Genomic DNA, 24,445 nt, shown 5'->3' with positions numbered 1-24,445 from the left:
TCGGATATCTGCGTATGCTATTACACAATCGGCTGGTCATATTTCGAGTCCCAATCCACGCTTTTGGCTCCCGCAAATCCGTGACGATGCTTATGGCGTGTGTGCGTACGAAAGCTCCAGGACTTCACACAGGCCGAGAGACTAGCTGGATTAGACCCTGTTTCTATCAGTCTCCCTCTGTGTCTGTCTATTTTTATGTTAACTTCTCTTCTTATTCACCAGCTGCTCGATCCGTCGCGATCTAATCGCAGAACGAACACAGGCGTACAGGCTCTGGCTGGCGCCGCTGTCACAGATTATCATGCATCACGATAGAATTGCACGCTTGCTAGCAGTAAGAGCGGCACGTTCAGCGGTAAAAACCTAGCGATACGCAAAACTGATACAGATATGTTCTCAGTGATGTTGTCAGTTTCGAGCACCTGGCCGAACATTGAATATTTGCAGACGTGTGCTTGCGTGCATGAACACGGTCGGAGTCGACAGGAAATTTGCGTGATATGGAAACAATATTCACAGCGACTCCGGCCAATCCTCTTCTAGTGTAGCTGTAAATATGTGGGGATTCAGAACCTAAAACATCCCGTTCGTGTTATTACTCGAGGTGGAGTATGGCTGACTTGACAGGACTTCAGAAACAGGAGCTGTGCCTACGCTTTGCGTATGCCTTGAGCACGTTTGTACACGAATGTGCCTATCTGATTTTTCGTATAGTCCATACAAGCAGTATTCGACATGACGGCTTAGATTTATGCGTAATCTAGAAAGGTCTAAGGAGCTGATCTCATCAAGTTCAGGGCTGCGACTTCTATGAATATCAGAAGTGATCTCGGAATAAACGATAATCTTTGAGTCAATGACCAGTACATCCTTATAATTAGGTTCCCTCCAATACGTCCCGATAATAGGCTTCCTCCAGCACATCCTATATCAGGTTCTTCCCAGTAGTTTCCCAGAAGCAATAAAGGTTTAAACAGTCAAGTTTGCATCACCTTTAGTAATTAAAAGAGCTGATAAATCTGATTTTTACTTTTCTGTGCAATAGCTAAAAATATCTTCATGCGAAAATCTTGACCGTGGTATGCTGGCTTACACCAAGGACTTACTGTTCTTCAATAAATTACCAAATCATCGTCTGTCATCCCTAAACTAAAAATCCTAGGCTCCTTCAACTCGACCGGACGTAAACCGACTTTGCGTTAGTGTCACAGCCATCAATTGGAATCAGGACCAGCCATACTGTCTACTGTAATGAATCATCCGTAGCTTAAAAAAAAAAAGATTTATCTGGAGTAAGACTGAACTCGAAAAATATTCACTAGGTGGTGGTAAGGTTTCTGTTGTTGGCGAACTTTGTATCCGTTCGACCGCGACGTAGGTCCTGCAGGTCGATTCTGTGTCCTTCACAATATCTATACAGGCGGTACTTTTTTAGATGGGTTTGAGGACACAAGGTTCGCGTGTACATTATTTATAATTTCTTAAAGACTGTATCTCACCTTGCCAGAAACCTACAACGTAAACCTCGTCATGCTCAAACATAATCCGATCGATTAGTTAAGTGGTCGGTGATGTGGTAAGGGGCCCTGATAAAAGATAGCAGATTAAGAAGTGGGGCCACTACGGGTAATTCCGATATCGTTTTCTGTTCAGCTGTTGGACTAATGACGCTAAATAACATATACAATAGTTTAGTTGGTGATACGTTTCGACCGTTTGTAACCGCGGTTGCTCAATAACAAATGCCAAAATTTCTTTTGAGAGAGCTGGTCGAAATTTTATTATATTATTATCACATTGAATACAAATGAAGACGCCCGTTCGATGCAGCATATAAGCACCCTATTGCAAATAAGGGCTGCCAGAGACCGCTAATGAATTATATACCTCATTTTCTCTTTTTTTGTCTATTTATTTATGAGATTAATTACTCGCTAACCCGATTGCAGCTTCTTTGCTCACCTTTTATTTACGTAATTGACTGTAAATTTCAAAGGTTATATCACCGTTTTGTAGGGTTCTTCTGAGCCATAAGATGCACAGGACTTTTTCTAAATACTCATGATAAGATACTCTTAAAAGGATAATAGGCGAACATGTACATCATTAGATCCAATTCAATTGACAAAAGTAAGGTGAACGTACACAGTTTGCGATCGATGGAGCCCAGACGACAAAACAATACACACCAAGTTCAGTGTTGTTTCTCACTGTGCTCGAATAGAAAGCCTCTGGCATACACTTCGGTGTAGTTTTCACTGCAGAGAAATAAGCGGTGCTGGACCGCTTGAATAAATCTGTTATCCAGAAATGACCTAATCTGTACCGCAACGTAGCAACAACATAAGAGTGCACATCCTCTTATTTCGATAGACTTCTATACATGCACTGTAGACCATAACACGGCTGCTGAATAAATGACAGTGAGAAAATAGCTTCTTCCACAGTACTTCCTATATGATTCTAACTAACATGCAATCCTGATTTTGCTTGTTTTGGCCTTATAGACTACATAATGCCCAATGTAAAAATCATTATGTCAGCTCAGGTAGCAAAAAAAAAAAGATCTGAACTTCTCTCTGATTAACGCCAGAGGAAAGCCTTAGTTGTTGTGACCGCTGGAGGCAGCATTTCATGAACGTTTGAAAAAAGAGACTGTTTTTTTTTTTTTTTTGATTCAAGCTGAGTGTGTCACTGCAGAAACTACAGTCGGCTAAATATTAATGTCTAGTGAATCTATCTGGAAACCCCTGCAGCTCTTGTCATACTCTCGTGCTTTGACTTAACACTGGCAGGGCATTATAGTGCTTTCGTTTATATGTAGCTTTCCATCTGTGCTTATCCATAACTAACTTACCTACATCAAAAGTTACTAGTGTGGAAGTTAGCGGGAAACGAACGGTGAGAACACAGCCATTTGATATCGAGCCAATTGGAATTTCAGTTATATCATGCTTTCTAATCAGCACTTAATGAGCACGTAGAGAGGTATATTGTTAGATAATTTGATTAGTAAAATTCTGACGGATTGAGCGTATTACAGAAAATTCTTCGGCACCTCACTGCGGCGTACAGTCGACCATGACGAGGAGTGGATGTTCGAAGCTGACTGTAAAACTTCCGCCTCCTTCGTGCACAGGAAAAAGTCAGGTATCGCTTTTCGACAACGAGACAATTCAACAGGAAAAAGCGAATGGAACAAATGGGTATCATCTACTGTCGCGCTTTTATGCAGCTGACGCAAGCTATGCTGTTGCTGCTAATAGAAAAAATATTGTTCTTTTTTTAGCCATGGATAGAAAAGGTGGCTTTATAACACAGCTGAGGTAGCGGCTACGCTAAACATGCAGTGTATTACGGGGCACAATTTAGAACTTTTTTCGTAGTCCTGCGCGTTACCACTTGCTGGCTTGGCATATCAGAACTGAGCAAAATGTTTTCGTTGTAAAATGGAAGCATACAGGTGTTGTCGTCGGCTACATTTTGAGAGTGATATTGATTTTCGATGATTGTATAGTACACTGAAATTTACATAGAGGATATGTACATTAGCTAGTTATTCATGTCTTCACCGTTCAACCTGCGATGAGAAACGCCGAAAATATGGCTCAGAGCCGTCTAACAAGTCTATTAAATGTGGCAAATGAAAGTGCATTATTTCTACACACGATGTAAATATAGCTCGCATTTTTCATGACGCACACATCTTACGGTAACTTTATTCTTCATTGATATGGTCCGAAGTGGCACTAATAATTTCAACGGATTCGAGACATGTCCTTATTGGAAATCTATTGGTAAATGTTGTCGATTGTACTCGATTTTATAATGGTGTGAAGAGTTTCCATAGACGACTGTTTCTCAACCTAAATTTTGCCGTCTAGGTGCAGCCTTTGCAGGTAAGGACCAGCAGTCTGTAGAATCGTACACATGTCACTCAACCCTACTCGTTTTTTGGATCAAGTAAATGACGAAATTAATTCGTTCGTTGACCAGTTTGGAAAATTCGGATTTTGGAAAATCGCACTATGTGTTGCAATTTTTGCCTTTCGCATGGAGGGAACATAACCTCCCGATGTTATTACCCTTTCAGATAGGCTTTAAAATAGAATGCCACGGCAGATTTAATGGATTTTTTAAGCACATAGTGGTCAAGCTGTCTAAAATGGCGCATAACGCAAATATGAGGCACAATATTTGGACGGCTTTATGCATAGTGGACGGTCGGTACGGCAGTTTCCATTCAAGGCCATATCATGCGTCCCAGGAAAACGAGTAAACGCGTCTTCCCATTGTACGTAGCTTTCTGTAACATTAATAACCGTCTATAGCATACCCCTAAAAATAAAACTAATTTGAAAACAGGCGCGTTCCCGAATGGAATTGAACACTGACTCTCTACGGAGGTTAAGCCTGTGCGTAATACCAGAGCGACTACATACCCAAAGGTTCACGAGAAATCGAGTGTCATTCAGCTTCAATGATCCCCGAAAAATCACCATGTTGATAATTCATTATAGCTAAAATGGGAACATGCATCGGCGTCATCGGAAGTAAAAAAAGTGCGTACTAACGTACTTTTAAACGAAATATCTGTTCGGGACAACTTGTTTCAGTCCTCCTCCTCCTCGACCCCCCATCCCTCCCTGTTTCCCCGCCATATGTCTGTTCTCTTGCGTTACACCTGAAAATGTTTAAAATTATAAAATACAACCATATAGACGTGTACTAGGTTTTTGTTAGGATAAACAAAATCAATAACGTAATTACACAATATTTTATCAAAATGTTCTTGTTGAGACTTATGATTAGGTTGAGGTAAGTTGTTCTTAATGTTACCTGTTTCTTTAGGCTGTCGCTGAACCTTGACTTTGCAATCAACATGCATCTATGGAATTCATCGTCCGTGGTACAGTAACAACTTTGATTAGCCTGGTTACTGCCATTGTGGAAGCTAATTTTTACACTGTTGCTACGGTTAGAACCGCTTCATTGGTCTTCAGTCTTGTCTAGCTAATGCTAGTTCCATGTTTCGAGTGGCCCGAAACAAATGCTCACCATTGCAGTCGTTGTCTTTCACTGATTATGGTGACTTAACTGTTCAATAACTAAACTTTGAAACTGCCTATCCATGAAAACAACGTCATTTATATGATTAAGCGGGTCGAAGATGATGTGGAAATAATCAATGATGCAGTGGCAGCTAGCTTTTACTTCGCCTGTCGGCCTTCATCTCATGCGTTGCAGAGCCAACGTCGCAAGCCTAGCACACTTGTGACTGATACTCCGTCCCAGCTCTACTTTATCTATATGCACTATAAAAAAGTCTCTTCAACAAAAACACTGGTTCTAATAGAATCCTACTAGAAAATATGGATTTGTAACGGATACTGTTTCATAGCATAAAGCCCCTATAAAAACCCCGCAGTAACATAAGCCTACTGAGCTAAAGGCCCTCGATAACCTAACATATGCGATTTCTTGGGTGTGCTGGGCAAACAAGGTCGTTAACGTAAATCGAAGCCTTGAAGATTTTTCTCGTCTGCGGTCGCTTGACGACTTTTGTTCGTATTGGTTGGCGATCACAGCGAACTGTCGATAGCGTGATGTGAATAAATAGGGGATTTGGAGACCCAGGTCGAGCATGTAGGCAGCAAGTGAAAATGGCGGAAATGATAAAGTGCGTGCACAGCCAGTGACCCGTGAGTGGGTTTTCGAATCTAGGAAGAGTAAATGTAGGATTTAACGAAGCTGTCAGCCCTGCTCTTCGGGTGAAGGATCGTAGCAAGAAGACCCCGTCGGTAGACTTCCTGACAGCGGCATTAGGAAAAAAGATAGAACTGAGCCTGTGTGCCTCACGTCTTACAAATATACCATCGTATTAGAGATAGAGATCAACACGCCTACACAGTTAAACAGAGGGAGTCGGCCGAATCGAACAATGGCGACCACTTCTCCCAGTCACAACTACAGGGCAGGAATGTATTGGTGACAATATCATTTTTCTTGCTGATCCTTTTTCCCTGTATTCACTAGGTCAATTTAGACAGGGTAGGCAGTTTTATAAAGAGGAGGCTTCATTAGATCACAAACCAAAAAAACGTCAGAATATTACAACAGTCGAGTAAAGCCGGTCCGAGACATGATGGAAGACACACAGCGAGAACAGGAAGACAGGAGAAACGCTACGGGTGCGTATACGTAATAGAGCAAGGTGAATTAAACGCGCAAGTCTATTTACATATGCGGTTCATGATGAGAGGGAAAGGTAACCTAAGAAGACAAAATGAAGGTTCCCGCAGTTGCACGTGTTGCATGGCAAACAGCTCTGAGAGCGGACAGCAAGACCGGAGCGCTAGTTAACTCCTGCCGATAAGATTGATTAAAATGGCGTTTGTAAACCCGCAACCGTCATTACCACTGTGCATGTAACTGGCGTCGGTGCGATCGACAAACGTAAGTTTAAAGTTAAGAAAATGCAACGTCACCAATAAAAAGCATTGCACGTATGCGTTTGTAGTTAACCAACGTTATTTCAGTCGCCCACTACCGCCATGTAGGAATTAGCCCAATTGGTGTAGACTTGTACAACCTTTATTATCTTCTAGAACAGATCGAATAATAAATAAAATAAATGTTTCATTTCAATTCGGACGCTACATTAATTAAATTGGTAATGCTTGAAGTACCCAAACATGGGACCTAATTACTAACTATTAATAATTATTTTTTATATTATACATTTGATCATTGTTGTTGCCGCATGGGCCACATGAACAACTGATTAACTTGAACCAGACAAATCTCAGTACCAAAATGGTGCAAAAAGACGTCCTGAAAAATCTTTAGTTAACCGGGCATTATAAATATATTTTAAGTCTTCCGCACACAGAGTTGCCTCCATTTACCAATTTTTTTAACATTTGATTTCAATATGTTACACTGCATGCTATAGCTTAGGCTGTACCTAAGATATACAGATTCGAATCTCTCAACGTCGGTTTTGTAGGAGAGATATAGGCCAAAGCCTGTCGTGTGTGCTATACGTGACTCAATAGTTAATAGAAGTAGGCTACCCTTACGGCAGATATGTTTTGGACTCGAACAGGTACCATTACATAGAACTATGAACTGCCACGTACTTGGATATTTGGCTTCATAGGGTTCTGATAGTTTAGGTGGAAGGTCCAATGTTTACAGTTACGAAGAAACCTCTCGCAATGACTATTACAATCACACGGATCTCTATCATTCATTCCTGTGAGATGCGATGTCACGGACCATTATTCTATGCCGCATCCCGACCATGTTTATATAAACGATCTTCAGATATAAATAAAATTTCAAAGCGAAGTCACTTTTATTACGGGAACCTATAGCTCGCAATGAATTACAAGGGTAATATTTGCTATCGTTTTGTATGTAGAACCACATCTGTGAGCAAAACGTAAATATTTTTTATGCTGGTTGAAAAAAATTTAAGCTGGCCAGAAGCTTTATCCTTATCACGCAGGGTTTGGGTCACATGAAAAGGAATAAAATTAAATTAAATCATTCGTATATATCTTGTACAGAGTATTAGTGAAGGGATATTTTTATGGAGCGCTACAGTAGCAAAAACTCGTTCCGATCCGATAAATCATACGAGATCCGATCTCCCATTGTAGCAATAACTCACTTCCGGCCCTCTGACCCCATGACAAAGTTGCAATAGATTCAGAGTAATGTTCCTGGAAGCTCTGAAGCAGCCATGGTTCGATTCGCGCATCTCTATCTCTATCTCTATCGTCGTTTGAATTTTAGCTTCCTTGGCCGTACGACTTTGTGCGTATACTTAACTAAAGCACAATAGACGCACTTATTTTCAACGTCCAATACGTATTTACGTGTCTTGTAGTTACTGCTGAATATGAATAGAACAAAGGGAAAGAGTCTAGTCATTTATTTGCCGATCAACTGGCATAATGCTAGCCAATATATCCAATTATGTAATCCGGATTATCTGAAATAGATTATTTCTATACTTCTACAGGTTATTATGTTATGATTATTATTCAGTCTGCAGACTAGGCATGTATCCTAAGGTAACGAGACCTATCTGCAGTGCAGTGGTAAAATTCAGCTGCGACCCGTACGTACCTACAACCGTACGTAAATAGGCAATATTAGTTTAGCGAATGGGTTCATGTAAGCAAAGTTGGTTGCCTTTGTGTATCCTGTACCAATATATTATTGCATATCAATTATATCATGGATGGATAGTGGTAAGTGTACAGCCCTTGGCCATATAGCTTGCTGCCGTATCTCAGCGTGCGCAAGAACAGTGTGGAACGGGAGAGTCATGGCGAAAAGGTGATACATCGAGGAAGTAAATGATGACAGTAGAAGAAGCCGGAATAGGATGCGTCGCACAGATAAATATGTGGGGGTTATTAAATGTAATCTTGCATAATCGAGCAGACGTCTGCGGGCAGACAGAAAGTCACATCTTCCTAGACCAAGAAAGGATTGTTCTATATATATTTATTTACCGAAGCTGCTTGAGAACGTATTTGGGTCTTATCCGAATTGAATAAATCTGATCGATAGAGACGAGGCTACTCATTGACAGAAGCACGGATTCGCTGTTAGCTGACCAGGTTGATTATCGTGCTTTTCGTAGCTGGGTCTTTTGCCAAATCACTATTTGTTGGAAAGGCATTACTCCCAATCCTTGTCCCATTTGTGCCGTGTCTTGAAGTAGCAAAATAATAGACAACTATAGAAGGTTATGGATTTCAACTATCAGGTTGGCTATGTGGTAGGTCTTTATTTGACAAGTTGTTGAGACTGCTCTCGCTGAAATAGATTTCAGTCATTTACGATCATGGAGACCTTGTTTGACATCTGATTAAACTTTTTTAGAGATTTGTATTGCGTTTCCTAAATTGTTGTGCGTGATGCATACATAGCGTATCGATAGGCAAAATAGTCAAAATTTAGAATGAAACAAGCAATCAATGATTAGATTGAACTCATACGATACGAGTTGCTTTGGGTCTCCTAGCACTCTTTAGATACCTATGTCATTAACTGAATTGATAGCGGAGCACATCCTATACTTTTTTCTAATAAGTATCATATGTAGCTTTGCTTAAAAATTTGTGTTTTACGGTTAATACACGACGCCTTGCTCCCAGCGCAAAACCACGTGTGTCCACGATCCCAAAATGACGACGTGTCCCTCAAGTTCAGCAGGTGAACATGACGCAGCTAGATCCCTAGAAAGCTTTCACCCAAGAAACATAACCCTTATAACGTCTAATTCACAAAGCAATTTACCCGGTCGCATCAGTTACAGATATTAATTTACTATCACGTATTTCTTGTTGAATATTTTGTCATGGACGCAGGGCTAAGAAGATCTTCTTACTAAGAGAAAGCTTTGAAGCGCCTTGTCTCATATAGCTATTCGTCGGTTCGTTCGAACGAGCATCCGCGTTAAGTCTGCGACTTACACGAGGAGTTTCGAATTGCCTGTATCTTATGATATTAAGAGAACACAAGCAACTGCTTGACCCAGTTAGTTTCGTTTTTATTTCTTTAATATTTCTGTTTGGTCTCTTTATGAAGTGGTCCTTGGAACTATCTTTTTTCACCTATACTATTAAGTACTTGCCTCTACTAGGAATCTAGCCGTAACGGGTCTCGCTATACTTATCCACGGTTTCCCTAAGTGGCTTATAAAACGGCATGGTAATCTTACAAGCAGCTATGAAACTTAATAGTTTCCTAGTTTTTCCTTTTTCTAACGATAATTTCAACTTACGTACGGTAACGTGCTCGTTAGTTATAGTTGCCATGGCAATGCACTCAACGAGATGTATATTCACTGCGATGCCTTACACTTTCATAGTTAATAAGTAATATGCTTATTTACCACACATATTGGTTCAGATTCAAGTTCAGGCGTAGACACGCTTCGTTTCATACTGAAAGTATGCCTTTTGACGCAGTGTGTAACAGGTAGCGGATGTAGAATTGATGACAGTTCGGGAAAGACTGACTAAACACTACCCCTCACAACAAAGCCAAAAACATTCCGCCTCGATAACTTCAGCCTATTACATAGTTGTACCGCTAGTTGATCTTGGCCACTAGGTGAGCTAAACGACGGGTAACTCATCAGAGCTTACTTTTATATAGTAAATATACGACACTATGTGGGTGAATTTCGTAGTCATAAGGTCCGAGCTACGATTTCAATCCAGTGATGCCAACGTCTGTCTGTTTCTGAATACGCAGAATTGCTGAGAATAAAATAAAGGCCAGGTCTTAGTGAGTCCAGAGACGCGGCTGTTCACAGAATGCGCTAATAATGAAGTAAAAATGGCACGCCGTTATAACGTTAATACACTTATGATTTTAACGGTTTAATAACTGTGATAAAAAAATATAGACGAAAGAGAAACGCTTAGTGGGATTTCAACAGCGGTAGCACAGCAAAACGTATTTTTCTGGTTACTGTTCCACTGACATTAGTATGATGTATAATGTAATCGATCGTTACCTGTAGCCGTTTGTACACGGGTGCATGTAGCTTAAGTGACTCTCCTGTATACATCGGCATTCAACACTATCGATCGGCAGCATTACTTTACGAAGACACGTATGGTACTCTGCAATGTAACCTGCAAAATTAGCTTCGTATGGATCGGAATAGTAGGTAGGGCTTCGACCGGTTGGTTGTGTACATGGAATGATGTTAGGTATCGTTTCACATTAAAGAGCATAATTATATTCTTTAATTTTATGTAGACATCGTCATTACACACGAGAGATTGCAGTTCAATCAATTGTTATATTCTGCTAGGCTTCTGGCGGACACCTCGTGAAGATGTACGCTAGCTCAGAGCGAAAACGGATTGTTTGGAGGTAGCGTATATTAGTGGGTCGTGTTACAGCCCTTTTACTTTATAAACGGGTATAGCAATATTAGGTTTCGAATCAAATCTCAAACCGATGATAAGATCGTCTGGTTAGTAACTTAGGGATAGGGATGCTTCGCGATGCGGCTTGAAGTCAAACCCATCGTACTCGTTTATCAAATGCAGAATATGAAAGAAGCTTACTCTAAAAAATCGGTTGCTTAGGTTTAGAGAATTAAACCTTGAAGGCATACGACGCGTCTGATTACCCAACGAGTTATTTTTATTGAAAATGCTCTTTGGTCCTGCAATTTATAGAATACTTTGGGGAACATAATATCTTGCCAATGCCTAATTGCCCTGCAAGGGCTCGTACAAACTAATCAAAAGATATTTCGATTGTTTTCGATCGGTTCGAGTCCTTGGCCCTATTCCTAAAAAATTGTTTAGTAAGGAGCAGTCATCTTGGCTGATTATATGGGAGGTTTGCGAGCCTTTAAGAGCTTCTGCAACGGTTGTTACATTGGTTTCAGATCATTCCAATGTGTTTTCAGAAGCACCATCTGCTTCTGTCTGTGCACGTGCCTAAATAAACTTGCGCAGTCAATGTCACAAGATATCAAGATTCAAATCACGTAGGATTATTATTAATCTTCTTAAAATATATCTTAAATAATCTTAATATATCTTCTTCTTAATATATATCTTAAATAACCTTCTAAAAGCCAAAGTCGAATCATTGAATTCGGCTGTAAGGGCATGCTATGCAATTTGTTTGGCTTCCTTAGGACATTCTTGTAGATACTGTGTATTCATGTTGATAGTGATCTACTACTAACCGTAGTAATGTTGAAGATTAAGTTAATAGTGAAAGGATTTGAAAGTTTTTTGATGCAGTATGGAGCGAACTAGCTTCAAACAAGTGGCTTGACCCGTGCCACCCGAGTATATATGTTTATGATATGCCCGTTACAACGCGTCCAGGAATTTAATGAACAGCTACCCCCCAAACCATTAACAGCACTCCCGTCGCCTTCGCTGCCCTTCGTCCCTTTTTGCTCGCCAGCCTCGTTCACGGAGATCGAGAGCTGAGCGGCTGGAACCGAGTGAATGGTCAGCGAGGAGAATAGAAAAGCGGTAATGCTACCGGTCAATCGTATGTACAGTTTTTCGTGAGTTTGTGATGCCACTCATTGAACACGCACCATCACCGGCGCCGTCGCGGCCACCGAAAGATCGGCAGTCCCCGTTGCTGCTTTATTTCCGCGCTCTGCTTTCGACCACCACTTCGGCTGTAGGCAGCTCTGCCCAGGAGGACGTCCGAATGTAAACGTTTCGTGTAATCTTGAAACGGTCGAAGCGAACGTACAAGTTTGCGCATTGTACTGCGTTATCAGAGTTGTATTTCAGAATGCGATGCGTGTGATAGCCATTGAGTTGCTTGTAGAAGGTTCACAAATATCGTCGTCACTGCTTGTTTAATAGTAGATGTTTGTGAAGGTCGTAAAAGAGACATGGACGAGTAAAGCGAACAGCTACTGAGCTAAGTCGGAAGAGCATCCATTGCAGTAGTTTTATTCTTGTTAGCAGGTGGAAGCATCTCACATGTCGATAAACTAGAGCACATACTGGGAAACTTTAGGCGCAAATCACGGACGACAGTTGTGCTAATATCGGTGGATTCAGCTTTACGAACTTCAATGAACTGATAAGACATAGTAAAACATCGCATATTTCGTTGTATAACTGCTTTACTGTTTCTGACGTTCGCTACGATACCATCGGAGTCCCGTTCCGCTGCCGGACGGCTTGCGTGGCATGTGCGTCTGTGCCTTATCAGCTATTAAAGCTAAGCGACAACTGGTTATCACAGTCGTGTCACGTACCACTCCCACTGTCAAGCAGCTCCTCGCAGCGCGGGCCATTCTGTATCTCCGTACATACACTAACATCATATATACATCTGTTTAGCATCCAGGTCTATGTGGGAAACACTTCTGAAAATGTACAAAAAAGGAACTGGGCCAGCTGCACCGTGAACTTGACTAGCGGGTTGAAAAGGGTCGAATTTATTTGAATGTTTTTACATCTACAGCAATTTACATATACAATTTGTAGCAAAAACTGTTCACTCAGTGAAAAAAAAATAGTTCGATTGATTTAGATAGAATAGATATAGTACTATGCGTTATAGTGGAAGAAGACCCGAGTGATTTCTTCGAAGCAGTATATACTGAGGTACGTGCAGCCGCATACGCAGACGGCATGTTCATTATATAAATAATATATAATTGTTGTATTTTGCAGATGTGCGTATTTTTCTGGGGCTCCAGAAACCAAAACAGTATGCAGTTTGCCTTGCATGTCGTGAGCCGCAATTAAAGGAGGCTTTTTGAAGCTGAATTTATATCAGTCGACGATCATTATATCGATAATACATACCAGGAAGGTATTTTTATGCACGGACACGTAGTGCGTATGAAGACGCGTTTTGGGCGAGGTGTCCATTTGTATATTCTTAGTACACGTTTGCGCTCTATGACCTGTGAGTAGATAAACAAAGATCTTAGGGTTCGCTGAGAGTTGCTAGATGAGAGCCGTGACAAAATAATAAGATTAGGTATCTATCGATTTTAACTAGAAGGAGCAGTATTTTCAATTTATAATACAATTAAATGTTAAATAGAACCGCGATTCGTTGAGGCACAAAGTAGAATAGATCTATCAATGAATCCTTTATTTTCACTCACGTACATCCCCCTTCACTGTGTCTACGACAAGGCAAATGTCACGTCAAAACTCTATTGGTATCATTTAATGATAACATGAAATTAAATACGCAGTCTCATGATGCAGCATCTAGAGACTTCAACAGATGATTGCTTATCTTAATTGTAAACAAAATTGCCCTGTAAATTCATTATTGAATTATGTTAGCCGCCTCTGCGAAATGGCCCTCTTACGTACGGATTCGGAGATGTGTCTTGCGCATTGGACATGGCCCCGCAAAAATATCCCGGCAATTTACAAAGTATCCTTATCTCAACTCACATACGGCAACTTGTTGTAATTAGCGCTGGGAGATAACTGGGCAAGACATATTAAGCCTTACGTCTCGATATTCAGTTATTCCAGAACTCTTGAATACAGTTGTCCTGGCCAGATTATCGGTCGGGACTTAATTTGCCCCCATAAATTTATATAAATGTGTTTACACGAATGAGCAGAAATAAATACCCCTTTGGCTTCCATACTCGACGAGCGACAACTTTATTTAGCACGTAACTGTATCAAAAGTCGAAAATACTGCTTTTTCTACTTAATTTCAGTATTTTGTCACGACTCTCGTCTAGCAGTCGCCAGCGAACCTTAAAATAAAAAGCGAAAAAAAAAACGACATATTAGTAGAAGAAAATTACCGTCGAACTAATAAGCAAAAGCAAACAACGATTATCACGTTTTTACTGTGTTGAACGATTAGCGGCTTCACTGGAAGACAGTTTGTTTGCGAACCTTCAAGCAGATCGCTCTCATATACACAGCACCCTTACGACTTGCATGCTATTCCTAAAATACGCCTTTTGTATAAATGATGTATATCATCTATGTAGAAGTTTATCCAGAAGCAGTACAGGCGTCTCAATCTAAGGCCTTAAAGCCGATTTTCGTCCGAGTAGCTGAACGTATATTGACGCTTGCTGAGTCAAAATGAGAGTCGCTAGGCCACAGCTCGTAATGGACATTTCCAAATACAACGTGTAGCACCTTCCTTAGGCTTTGCTACGAATAGCACCTCAGTCCTTTTGCACGCCTTATGTGGCTTTGGTGAAAGATCTTGATTCTGTTGTATTTCTGTAGAACTTTTGCAGATGCAAATCGACCAGGTAGATTGTTCTAACTCGACTCGCGAGTGTTGGGTTTTTTTGCGGCCAATTTTCCTCAAATGGTTTAAAAATACCTTGTCGTAGACGTCTAGGTTGTCTAGGAGGTCTAGGTTTGGCGATGTGTTAGTTATTCATGTGTCGCTCTTGCTTAACTTTCGCAGTAGCTTCATCAGCTTTGATTGGCCACTACGAGGAGCATTTTCCCCATCAAGTCTTCTGACCACATACGCATTTTCAGGCTATTTTCTCCAATACCACTTCTTAATGACCCGCACAATTTGTCGTGAGTCTTGGCGACATATGTGCTCTTATCGTAATAAAACTCTAAGATATAGCGAACCTCAGCGTTCAAATGGTACCCGCGTCGTTTTGACGCAACCCATATTACCTCGTCAATATTCTTTGACAGCCTTATATATATATGTGTACGGGTTGCAGAAACGGTTCCTTAGCTAGATGGTGTATATATATATGAAGTGAATTCGCAATCGGTTGCCCTCTACTGTCGGAAAATTGAAATTGATAGCATTGAAAATATCTCTCAATAACATTTCAAACGTTATTCCTATATTTTCATTGAAACAATTACATACATGGTACTTTTGAAGCATAGCAATCCGTATTAGCAGGAGGAAGTTTGCGACCCACTACCTATTACGTAAAACGTAAATCTACTTGGTAGTTTCAGTTGAAACCTTTGGTATTGCGTTTAGCTAAAAATATGAAGATATGTCCGCCTGTGAATGTTTGTACATGCCACAAATTGAGTTGCTTACGCACGGCTCGCTTGTTTGGGGAATATATTGTAGAAGTTATTTGAATTTCCAGAGAGCTTACTTTAAAGCTATATCAAAACGACTAAGGTAAGGAAGTTCAACTCACAGAGGAGAAGGTATATCGTTCGACCGTTTTTCTAGAATTCGTTGACATTGGTCAGATTCTTGGATAGACCTATAAACTCAGTTGCATGTAAGGCGTCTTTCTGTGTCTATATAAAATATATAACGGGTCTATGTTGGGTTACATATTTATTACAACGAATTGAACGGAAGATAGGCTCAATTGTCAACAGGACCAAACCATTCATTCGGTGCTCTGTAGCATCTTCCCTTTTCAAACCTAAGAATCGCCTCAGCAGGTTTTTTTTTAACTGCAGCTGTAAGAAGAGCTGCACATAACCCGGAGGAGCTAAGCGGGTGGAGTCCTCCTAGGAATCCTTGGAAACCCTGGTCGACTCCCTCGAGACGACCGAGTTCGTTGTCTTCGTTCAGCAACGCTAACTACCATACCAAGCAAGTAGGGGTTCTTTTTTCCCTCGCTTCTACTCTGCTGGCTTCTGTCGATCTTCAGTAACTCATTTCTTTACCCTCTTTTTACCCTCCTTTGCCCCAATGTCTGCCTCTTCGTGCGGCTGCTTTCGGTTGAGGAAGCTGGTCAAGCTAATCGTCAATACGTTTGGAAATTACGCCTTTCGCTTGAGAGCTTTTATGTTTCAAGTTTTTCGTCCGGTATCGCCGTTAGGCATTCCGTTAGATGGCCGTTTGAAAGTTTAACCGGCTTCAGGAAAACTCCCATTGATACTCTTAAAAAGTCTGAACTTTACCAAACAACAACTTTCTGTGTTTTCAATTGAAGCAGGTAATTAGCACTAAACTGTAGCGTATGGCCGATGCTCAATAATTTAAAAAGGATAGTAAAGTCCAGTTTAATAGGAGGCGTTGATAGCTTGCGACCTTTTAGGTGTTGGAAACAGTACTTTCTTTGCTGACCATTCACTACTGAGAAAAATATAAAAAACATGCCTTTTAACTATAAGAGCTGCGACCATGTAAGATCGAAAATACTTACCGTCGCTGTAAGATAACAGATTGTTTAACATAACAAAAAACCTCTGTTGTAATTCTGCTCAGTTTTCACAAAAGCAAAATGGTAACTGGCCTCCGTAGCGGCAGGCACCAAAACTGCATACTTTAGCTAATTTGTAAAAAGGCGATGGATAGCGAACTTATATAAATGTTTCTAATACGTCCTCTAGCCATGGGTCAAAGCAGGCCATGTCTGCTGACAGTTATACGCGAGTCGAGACCAGCCCCAAAGAAACACTCTTTCGTATGTCTTTCACGGTTCTAATGTATTTTAAATGTCTTAGCTGGGTTGGAATTTTTGGAAAATCAGGCAACCTTCCAGAATGGCCAGGTAATGCGAATCTTCATCGAAATGATTCGTTTTTCAGGAATAGATCGTAACAAAAAAGACTTAGTGATTCAGTTAAGAGGAGAGTAAGTATTAGGACACAAAGAATAGGACAACAAGATTCTATTAGAAACAAGCCATGTGTTACTGGCAAACAATGTTAAGCTGACAGTTCAGGGACACGGCACACACATAATAGTCAGGTAGCTGACTAACTCTGTACGAGTGACTTTGTCCTCTTAGATAAACTCTACCCGATAGGTATGTATGGTGTAGTCGAGATGCTCTGAACAGCACACTACGTCACAAAATGTCCCTGGCCGCAGGCCACATAAAAAGTCCTTTCAACGAGGCATTGTGACACTTTCTTACACAGCTATCTTTAACATAATGAATATATATAGAGAATAACGCTGCCATGGCCGCTCCTCCCAAACTCGAGCAATTGAATTAAAGTCTTTATTAGGTTATGACACAGTAGCTTTAAGGAGCGTAGCCGTCTTTCCGATGTTAGACGGCAGTGCACACATTTTTTTTAATTTTCTATTTATCTCATACTCTGTTGCTACTTACCGAGCTTATCGTCACCCGGTATCATGTGAACTTATAGATATTACCTGTAAAAGTTATACAAGATGCCATATTGAACATAAAAAAAACAATAAAATGTAGTAGGCATTTCTCCTTATCAGCGCAGATTTCCAGAAGATAGTTCTGCTTTCCATGCAAGGAAAAAATAACGCATTCTAAAGATGATATCGGTATCTAAATTTTTCATGCAATTTACGGATCTGACCAATTAATAATAACAAGGAACATTCTGTGTCAATCCGGGTACAGCTGACGTCGTCGTATACCATTTTGTGTTGTTGGAAAACGTGCTATAGGGAATTGAATTGAGATTAGAAGTGTATTACCCCTTAATACGATAAGCAAGGGTCAATGAGTCCGACTGAAAGCAAGTTCATGTACTTGAAACCTATGAAACGCTGAGCTCTACAAAATAGTCATTCATTTTTAACTATGATTCACTATATACGGTCGTAACTACAAGAACAATTAGCAGCACAAGGTTGACTACTAGATGTACATATTCTCCAAAAAACAAACATGAATCACTGTTGAGCAAAGCAAACAGCTATCCTTTGATAATGCTAGCCTCCAGCATTGTCATAAAGCAGCTTCCCTATCTGCCATGTCCTGAGCTCGCTATGTAGCGTATTGTGGACGTCCTTCGTAAAATACCCCGATAAATACGTACGCGGGTCTATAAATGTACCTTCGTGTATATATGTGTCTGCTTGTAGATCACTGCTACCGACGTTTGATGCGTTGAATATAATGCGTTTGTATATAAGCATAACGCTAAGCTGAGTGCAGTACGATGTGCAAATATGGTTCCACGAGATGAAGGACCGAGGAAGCCTGAAAGGGCCAGAAGGACGCAAACGATACTGTAATGTCGTTTATGCGGGAAGCGATGGACGGCTGTTGTGACAGCGTACATGCATCACAGGATAGTACTATGCTTTTAAAGCTCTGGGCGTGTGTTTGCTGACAGCCGTTTTGCCTGTATTCATGAAAGCGTTAGGATCTCACACGAATCGAATAGGAAAGGAGGTGGAGACAACAGGTGAAGGTGCACGTTTCGTTCAAATCCATCGGTAACAAAGGGTATGGTGTCAAAACCTCGCCTTTGGTAGGTAACGCACGTGGGATATGCCACGACAGAGCAAAACGTGGCTGCTGTTGCAGACGTCGCCATCGACGCGATCAGTGTGTCACCAGGGGACGATAGTACGAGGCATCGAGAAAGAGCTGGAATACCGTTACCTGCTGTTAAAACAGGTGGATCTGCTTTTTGGCGTCGGCTGTACAACCGAAGTGGGTACTGTTAGCAGACCTTCCGTGCGCACTTAATGCGGTCTATGTTCGTTTACCTTGAGAACAGGTTCAGCTGATAAATAAGCAAGCCATTGAACTGCAAATAGTGAACGATGCGTTCGAAATATACAATACAATAGCAGATGCGTAAAGTCCGCATGTACCGCAGATAACACAATCTATTTCCAAGTTCAGAACAAGAGTATAACTGACCATTTTGAACTTTTTTCTCTTTTTTTTAACAACTGAACTTTTCTTCTCTATAATCGTTCATTTGTTTTCGGCTTTTAATTAAAACAATTCTAATGTGTGCTTCTCTTTTAACTGTTTTCTACTTCTTAAAAGTTTTGTATAAGCTTTTCTTATGTGAAAATACTATCATTGCTGGGCGTAAAGGTAATTTTTAGCAAAAACAAAGCAGTAATCTGCATTTGTGTGAGAAGCTCATAGTTTTGGGTTTCTAAGAAAGACGTTTTGTCGATTTCCAGAATTTTGGGCACTATGACTGTTCTAACCGCTACCAATGTTTTTTGCCATGCAAAGTGTGAAGCGTCTAGGTAGCTATTGGTTGAAAACGATGTTTCGCTTTTATCTTTGTTTTTATGTTTCAATAAATCTTATCTGTGCTATTATCATAAAAATAGGACTGCTACATTAATTATATAACGACTTGCTGTTAGGACGCAATAAAATAATTTCCTACCTTGAGGTGATTGTTTAAAATAGACCGTCTATTCAAGGACTCCTAGTTCTATAGCACAGTGTTATGGATGTCCAAAAAGGTTCTGCTCCTATTTTATGAGCCGAGTTCTGTTAGAGTTAACAAATGTCGACCCTAGTTCGGCGCACAAGTAAGTCCGCGTAGTCGAAACCTACAATGATCTCGATTTTGCAAAACGGCATACTGAAAAGCGTGTCTTGCTTGCCCTGTAATACGTGGTATACATGAAGTGTTTGGGACTTTATAAATAAGCTTAGAATGAAAATTAGCTCGAATCAAGCCTTATGCTTAGTACAGTCAGGCCGCAAAAATGTTCCGAATGATCTGTGCCTTCTGCTAAACCCCACTGCTGGGTGTCACTTATGCTGCTGTTGGTACTGCTGCTCAGAAATGCATAAATTTCAGATCGTTGCTAGCTTGCTACGTCAATATAGCTTCACTCGAATAAAGTCACCAGCAAGACTCAGTGGATTAATTTTACACACCGTATTTCCGACTTTGCCAAGATGGTCCGGCTACACAAAGAACTCTACGCCGCGGTCTGGCATGCGATTAAGATTTATCTTCTCGGTTAAAAACTTACGCTATGTGCTTTCCCATTGTGCGTAGGAAAATCTTGATAGCGTTGTACTTTGGCAAGAGAATGCCAAGCCCACATTTTTCAAGGCCTAAGAAGTGATGTCATAATGCGTAAATCTTCTCTTTGTAGTAGTGCTAGACACAACATAATTTCAGTAGTATCGGATTTTATCAACCCCTATAGTTGTATTGATCTTTGAATACGCTAAATTATAGGTTTGATTTTTACTCTGGGTTGCATTTGCTCGTTTATGGGCACTCGAAATAGGTTAAACGCCCTACGAATTTGTTTAACTATTACTATTACGTTTCCAGTTATTAAGGTTTTCCCATAGAGAACATGACACATTTCACATTTTTCTGTGCAAGACGTTTGTCTACTTCGAACTTGCCAATTATAGTTTAAAACGGTTATTGAGTTTATCTAGAATGAAGAAATCTATGTGTTATACTCTCGTGTGCGATTAGCCCGAATATCAATAAAATATCTGGCCATTGATTTTGAGCTGTCTCGCTTGGAAAACTTTCCTTCTTTCGGACTACGCGTACTTGAGAGAATCGTTATGGCTGCCTAATAGAAAAGAGAGGGAAATCTATTGACGGCAGTGATCGTGTGGCCTCCTATTTCGTCAAAAAGCCAGGCCGCTTTAGCGGAATGCGAGAAGTCATGCTTGCGGCAGGTGGGGGCTCTATAATGGAATTCGTTAAACTAGGGTAAAACATCCAATACCATTATGACTTATATACTACGAAGGCCTAGGCCTGAGTTACGCGGTACGTCAACAAAGAATCCGAAGCAGCTTTGCATGCTCGATTCTCGATCAACAAGGTATTTTTGAGGGGGGACAAAATTGCTCGCTGAGAAACCACTGGACTAGATTTCAACATGGGTGAGGGCTGGACGGTTGTAGGCAAGTAGCTCTGCACTATTTCATTCCTATATGGCAAGTAGGAAAAATATAGTCGATGATATTGTTGTATATGTAATCGATCTCGATTAAGATATTCGTCAAACAAGGGGTTTGAGATATGCTTAATGGTCTACGAAAAGTCTGTGGATATGGTTCATAGCTCGACTTTTAGGTCGTGAGAGAAAGATCGCACCTACATATTAGAAGCATGTCACTCTAGTGCCATTTGGTTATCTGTCTAGTATTTGGCAATGGCGGTGACTAGCAGAGTTACAAACACATGAATATACATACATATAAAGCAGATATGGTCTGTTGCTTTGAAATCGTCAGCTCTTATTCTTCGAACCATCGTATTTCATTGCAAATTATATATCTATATGTATATTGTTCACAAGTTGTGTAATGCTATTTTCCTTAGCTCTCTTTGTTATTCTATTTTCTAGTGTTACAATTCCCTCCAGACGAGTTACCTCTTCCAACTAGGCCGTTTGCTTTTTCCCTTGTTTTCTAATGTTATTTTCTGTGCTCATTCCCATTATTAACGTAACGGGACAAATGGCTAAACCAAACGATGCAGGCCTTTTAAGCCCGCACGTACGCAAAATCACGCTAATATACACTATTCCCGGCCAATCCCTGTGCTTTCAAAGCAAAGATATCAGCAAATGTAGGGGGGTGCGTGGGTGAATAGAGATTGGTGCCAAGCTTGTGTACGCACCAGGAAAAAAGCCCTACTGCGTGTTCATTTTTTGCCGGCAGGTGCAAGACCGGATCGCCATACAACAACTGCAGCACAGGTCTAAACGCGCGAAGAAGCTTCGAATGATAGGGAAGGGCGAGAAGAAAGACCGTGTCTGGTAAATTTGGCATTGTTGCTTGTTATTATTATCGTGTGAATTACTCTGTCTCCTTTCCTATGCGCGATTTGCTGCTCCATAACCGACAAGCGGCATTTCTGATTCTGTACATATACATCCATGGTTCGGTTCCGCAGTGGCTTAGAAGTAGGGTAGTGTGGTAGAGGATTCCTCGGAAAGAGATGATTCCGCTGATCGGAGTAATAAGGGAAGGCAGGCAGAAAAGTAACGCGCCAGCGCGTGCGGTTGCACCAACAATATCAAGTATTTGCGCCACAGCTACAGCTTTAGCCCTCTGAGCTCTTTCACACTATATAGAGTTCCAGTCCCCGATGCAAAAGCTGACCCCGGCAAGGGAGACGGCAGCGGACCAAAATAACATGAGATCGTAGCTGTCGTGAACGACAAATAAAGATGATTGGAATGCTGAACTATGGCGACGGCGGCCGATGGGCCGAATTGCGGGGAGAGCCATCCAGAGGGAACTCCTCCTTGTAGGCCATAAGTAAACTCTAACAGCGAAACCGCAACGGAAAGAAAAACAAAAAGCAGCCGAGCAATGTACGAATACAAAACCCGAAGCAAACACTACAGTGAGCCACGGACTAAGCAACTAACCTTCTTTCTATCGTGTGCTGCTTAGAAGCGCCAAGTGATGGAAACGGGCACGGTAACACGTTCTGAGTAACATCAAAATCAATCAAGTCCAACTAGCGCGTTACGGGGTGGAGTGTGAAATGCTGATCTACCGTTCTCGTTCAAATTACTTACAAAGATCAAGCTTATTTTATTAAAAAAAAAAACAAACATCCTTTGCGCGGAGAGAGAGATGATACAAGGAATTGAGTAAAATTTTAAAACGGAAAGAGGTTGTGTCTGAAGGAAAGCTGAAGACGCACGTTTTTTATCCAATACGAAAATTGCTTAAGGCCAAAACAAAAATTGTTGGGGGTAGAGGGCATTTGTTCCTCGATTCTGCTTGGGGTTGTGGGGCTGACGGTGGAAAGCACCTACGAGAGGAAAAGTAACCGAGAGAGCGATGGATGCGATGAGAAAAAGGAGAACAGGACCTATCTCATCCAAGTACCGAATGTACGATGAAAGTTGATCGAATAATGTATCAGCATAACCTCTCAACAATGGTAGTAAAACAAGATGGTTTTTGTCGTCTTAAATTACAGCAAGACTTTTGAACGGTTTATTGCTAGCGCCAAGTACAGAATTTTTATCACTGAAAACTGTGAACATGTCGGCCTTGAGATGGCGAGCCATTGTCGCTATATAGATTCATTTTCCGGAAAATAAATGAAAATATATTATTTAGTGGCTAGTCATTGAACATATTCTCCACGGTGAATGTTTCGACACGCGTATCTCTGATATATTATTGATCCGACTCAATTTTTGCATTTGCTTTTTTTCTACAGATGAAAAATTTGGGTGGAGTTGAGCTGATAAAGTAAACTTCCTTGATAGCCAATCTCACGTGATTGTAGATTTGATGGGCGGCTTATCTAGTTGTGCCATTCCCTACTAAACTCTTCCAGCGCCACTAATTATCTAATATATTTAAACCGTTTGACCTCAAACAACGGAATCGGGCTGTACATGCTATAGTGAAAGGAAGATGCCACTTATTAGAGCCATAAAGACTCTGCACTTCTATCACAAATTATGCATTATTATCACTCTGCACAAATTATCCGCAAAGATTAAGTTACTTTTATATGTTCACAAAAATATATCTAATCGTCTACTATAGTTTGGTATGAATTCAGTTAGTTATGTAGCAGTCAAACTAAAATGGTATTTGTGTAATGTAAATGCATACTTCTACATGCTCCATACAGAGTAATAATTACTTTGCTTATGGTTGCAGAAATGATGCTTTTTAAATCGAAGTTAGTCTAACTTCATATATTTCTGGGTCGACCGTGAGTGACCCGACGTAGCGCTTTTCAAAGGAACCTAATTTATGCCACCTCTGTAGCCATCATAATAACTATCTGTTTGGCTAACGACTAGGTTTGAAACGGCGGCGCACAGACCTTCCGTCGAAGTGACCACGTGACTAGAAGTGAAAGGGTGTTCTGCCATCATGGCCATGGAAGCCAGCTAATTAATGTTTAGCGTTCCTCGTTACTTTATTATTAACGGAAGTTCCATTAATATTCAAATCAGAAACATAATTTCATTTAAAGCACTTCTTTGAACCAGGGGAGCTTTTCGAAATTCTTACTTTTAAATTAACGACGTCGAAGTTGTCTCGTTTGCGAACTCGAACTACACTGACGCAAAGTACCACTAACAGTGATAACAATTACCCTGTATCAATACACCGTGCATGAAGAGTTCCATGACATGATCTAAGTGAGCTGCTGCAATTAGTTGTGCCGCATCACGACCCATACATCTCAATCAATGCGTCTTGGACAGCCTTTGACAGCGACACCTTGACACCGACGCTTCTTATATACCGAATTCAATCGTGTACCGTGAAATCCTT

At 40.8% G+C, this 24,445-nt stretch overlaps 1 protein-coding gene across 8 annotated transcripts in view; it reads left to right on the top strand.

The window, feature by feature from the left end:
- LOC111259559 (guanylate cyclase soluble subunit beta-1) overlaps window positions 1–24,445 on the top strand; it is a 72,592-nt gene that overhangs the window by 11,756 nt on the left and 36,391 nt on the right. For 5 of the 8 annotated variants that reach the window (XR_002679702.2, XR_002679701.2, XM_022831681.2 and 2 more), the window contains exon 2: window positions 3,044–3,150. The exons of the other annotated variants lie outside the window; for them this stretch is intronic. Coding sequence is in view for 3 of the 5 variants with exons in the window: in XM_022831681.2 (XP_022687416.1) it covers window positions 3,082–3,150 (69 nt within the window). In the remaining 2 variants the exon portion in view is untranslated. The remainder of the gene's footprint in view (window positions 1–3,043; window positions 3,151–24,445) is intronic. 8 annotated transcript variants of the gene reach the window in all.

Source organism: Varroa jacobsoni, unplaced genomic scaffold, assembly GCF_002532875.2.
Source record: "Varroa jacobsoni isolate VJ856 unplaced genomic scaffold, vjacob_1.0 scaffold_345, whole genome shotgun sequence".
In the NCBI taxonomy this organism is placed as follows: Eukaryota; Metazoa; Arthropoda; class Arachnida; order Mesostigmata; family Varroidae; genus Varroa; species Varroa jacobsoni.
This window is presented reverse-complemented; position numbering and strand designations above follow the sequence as displayed.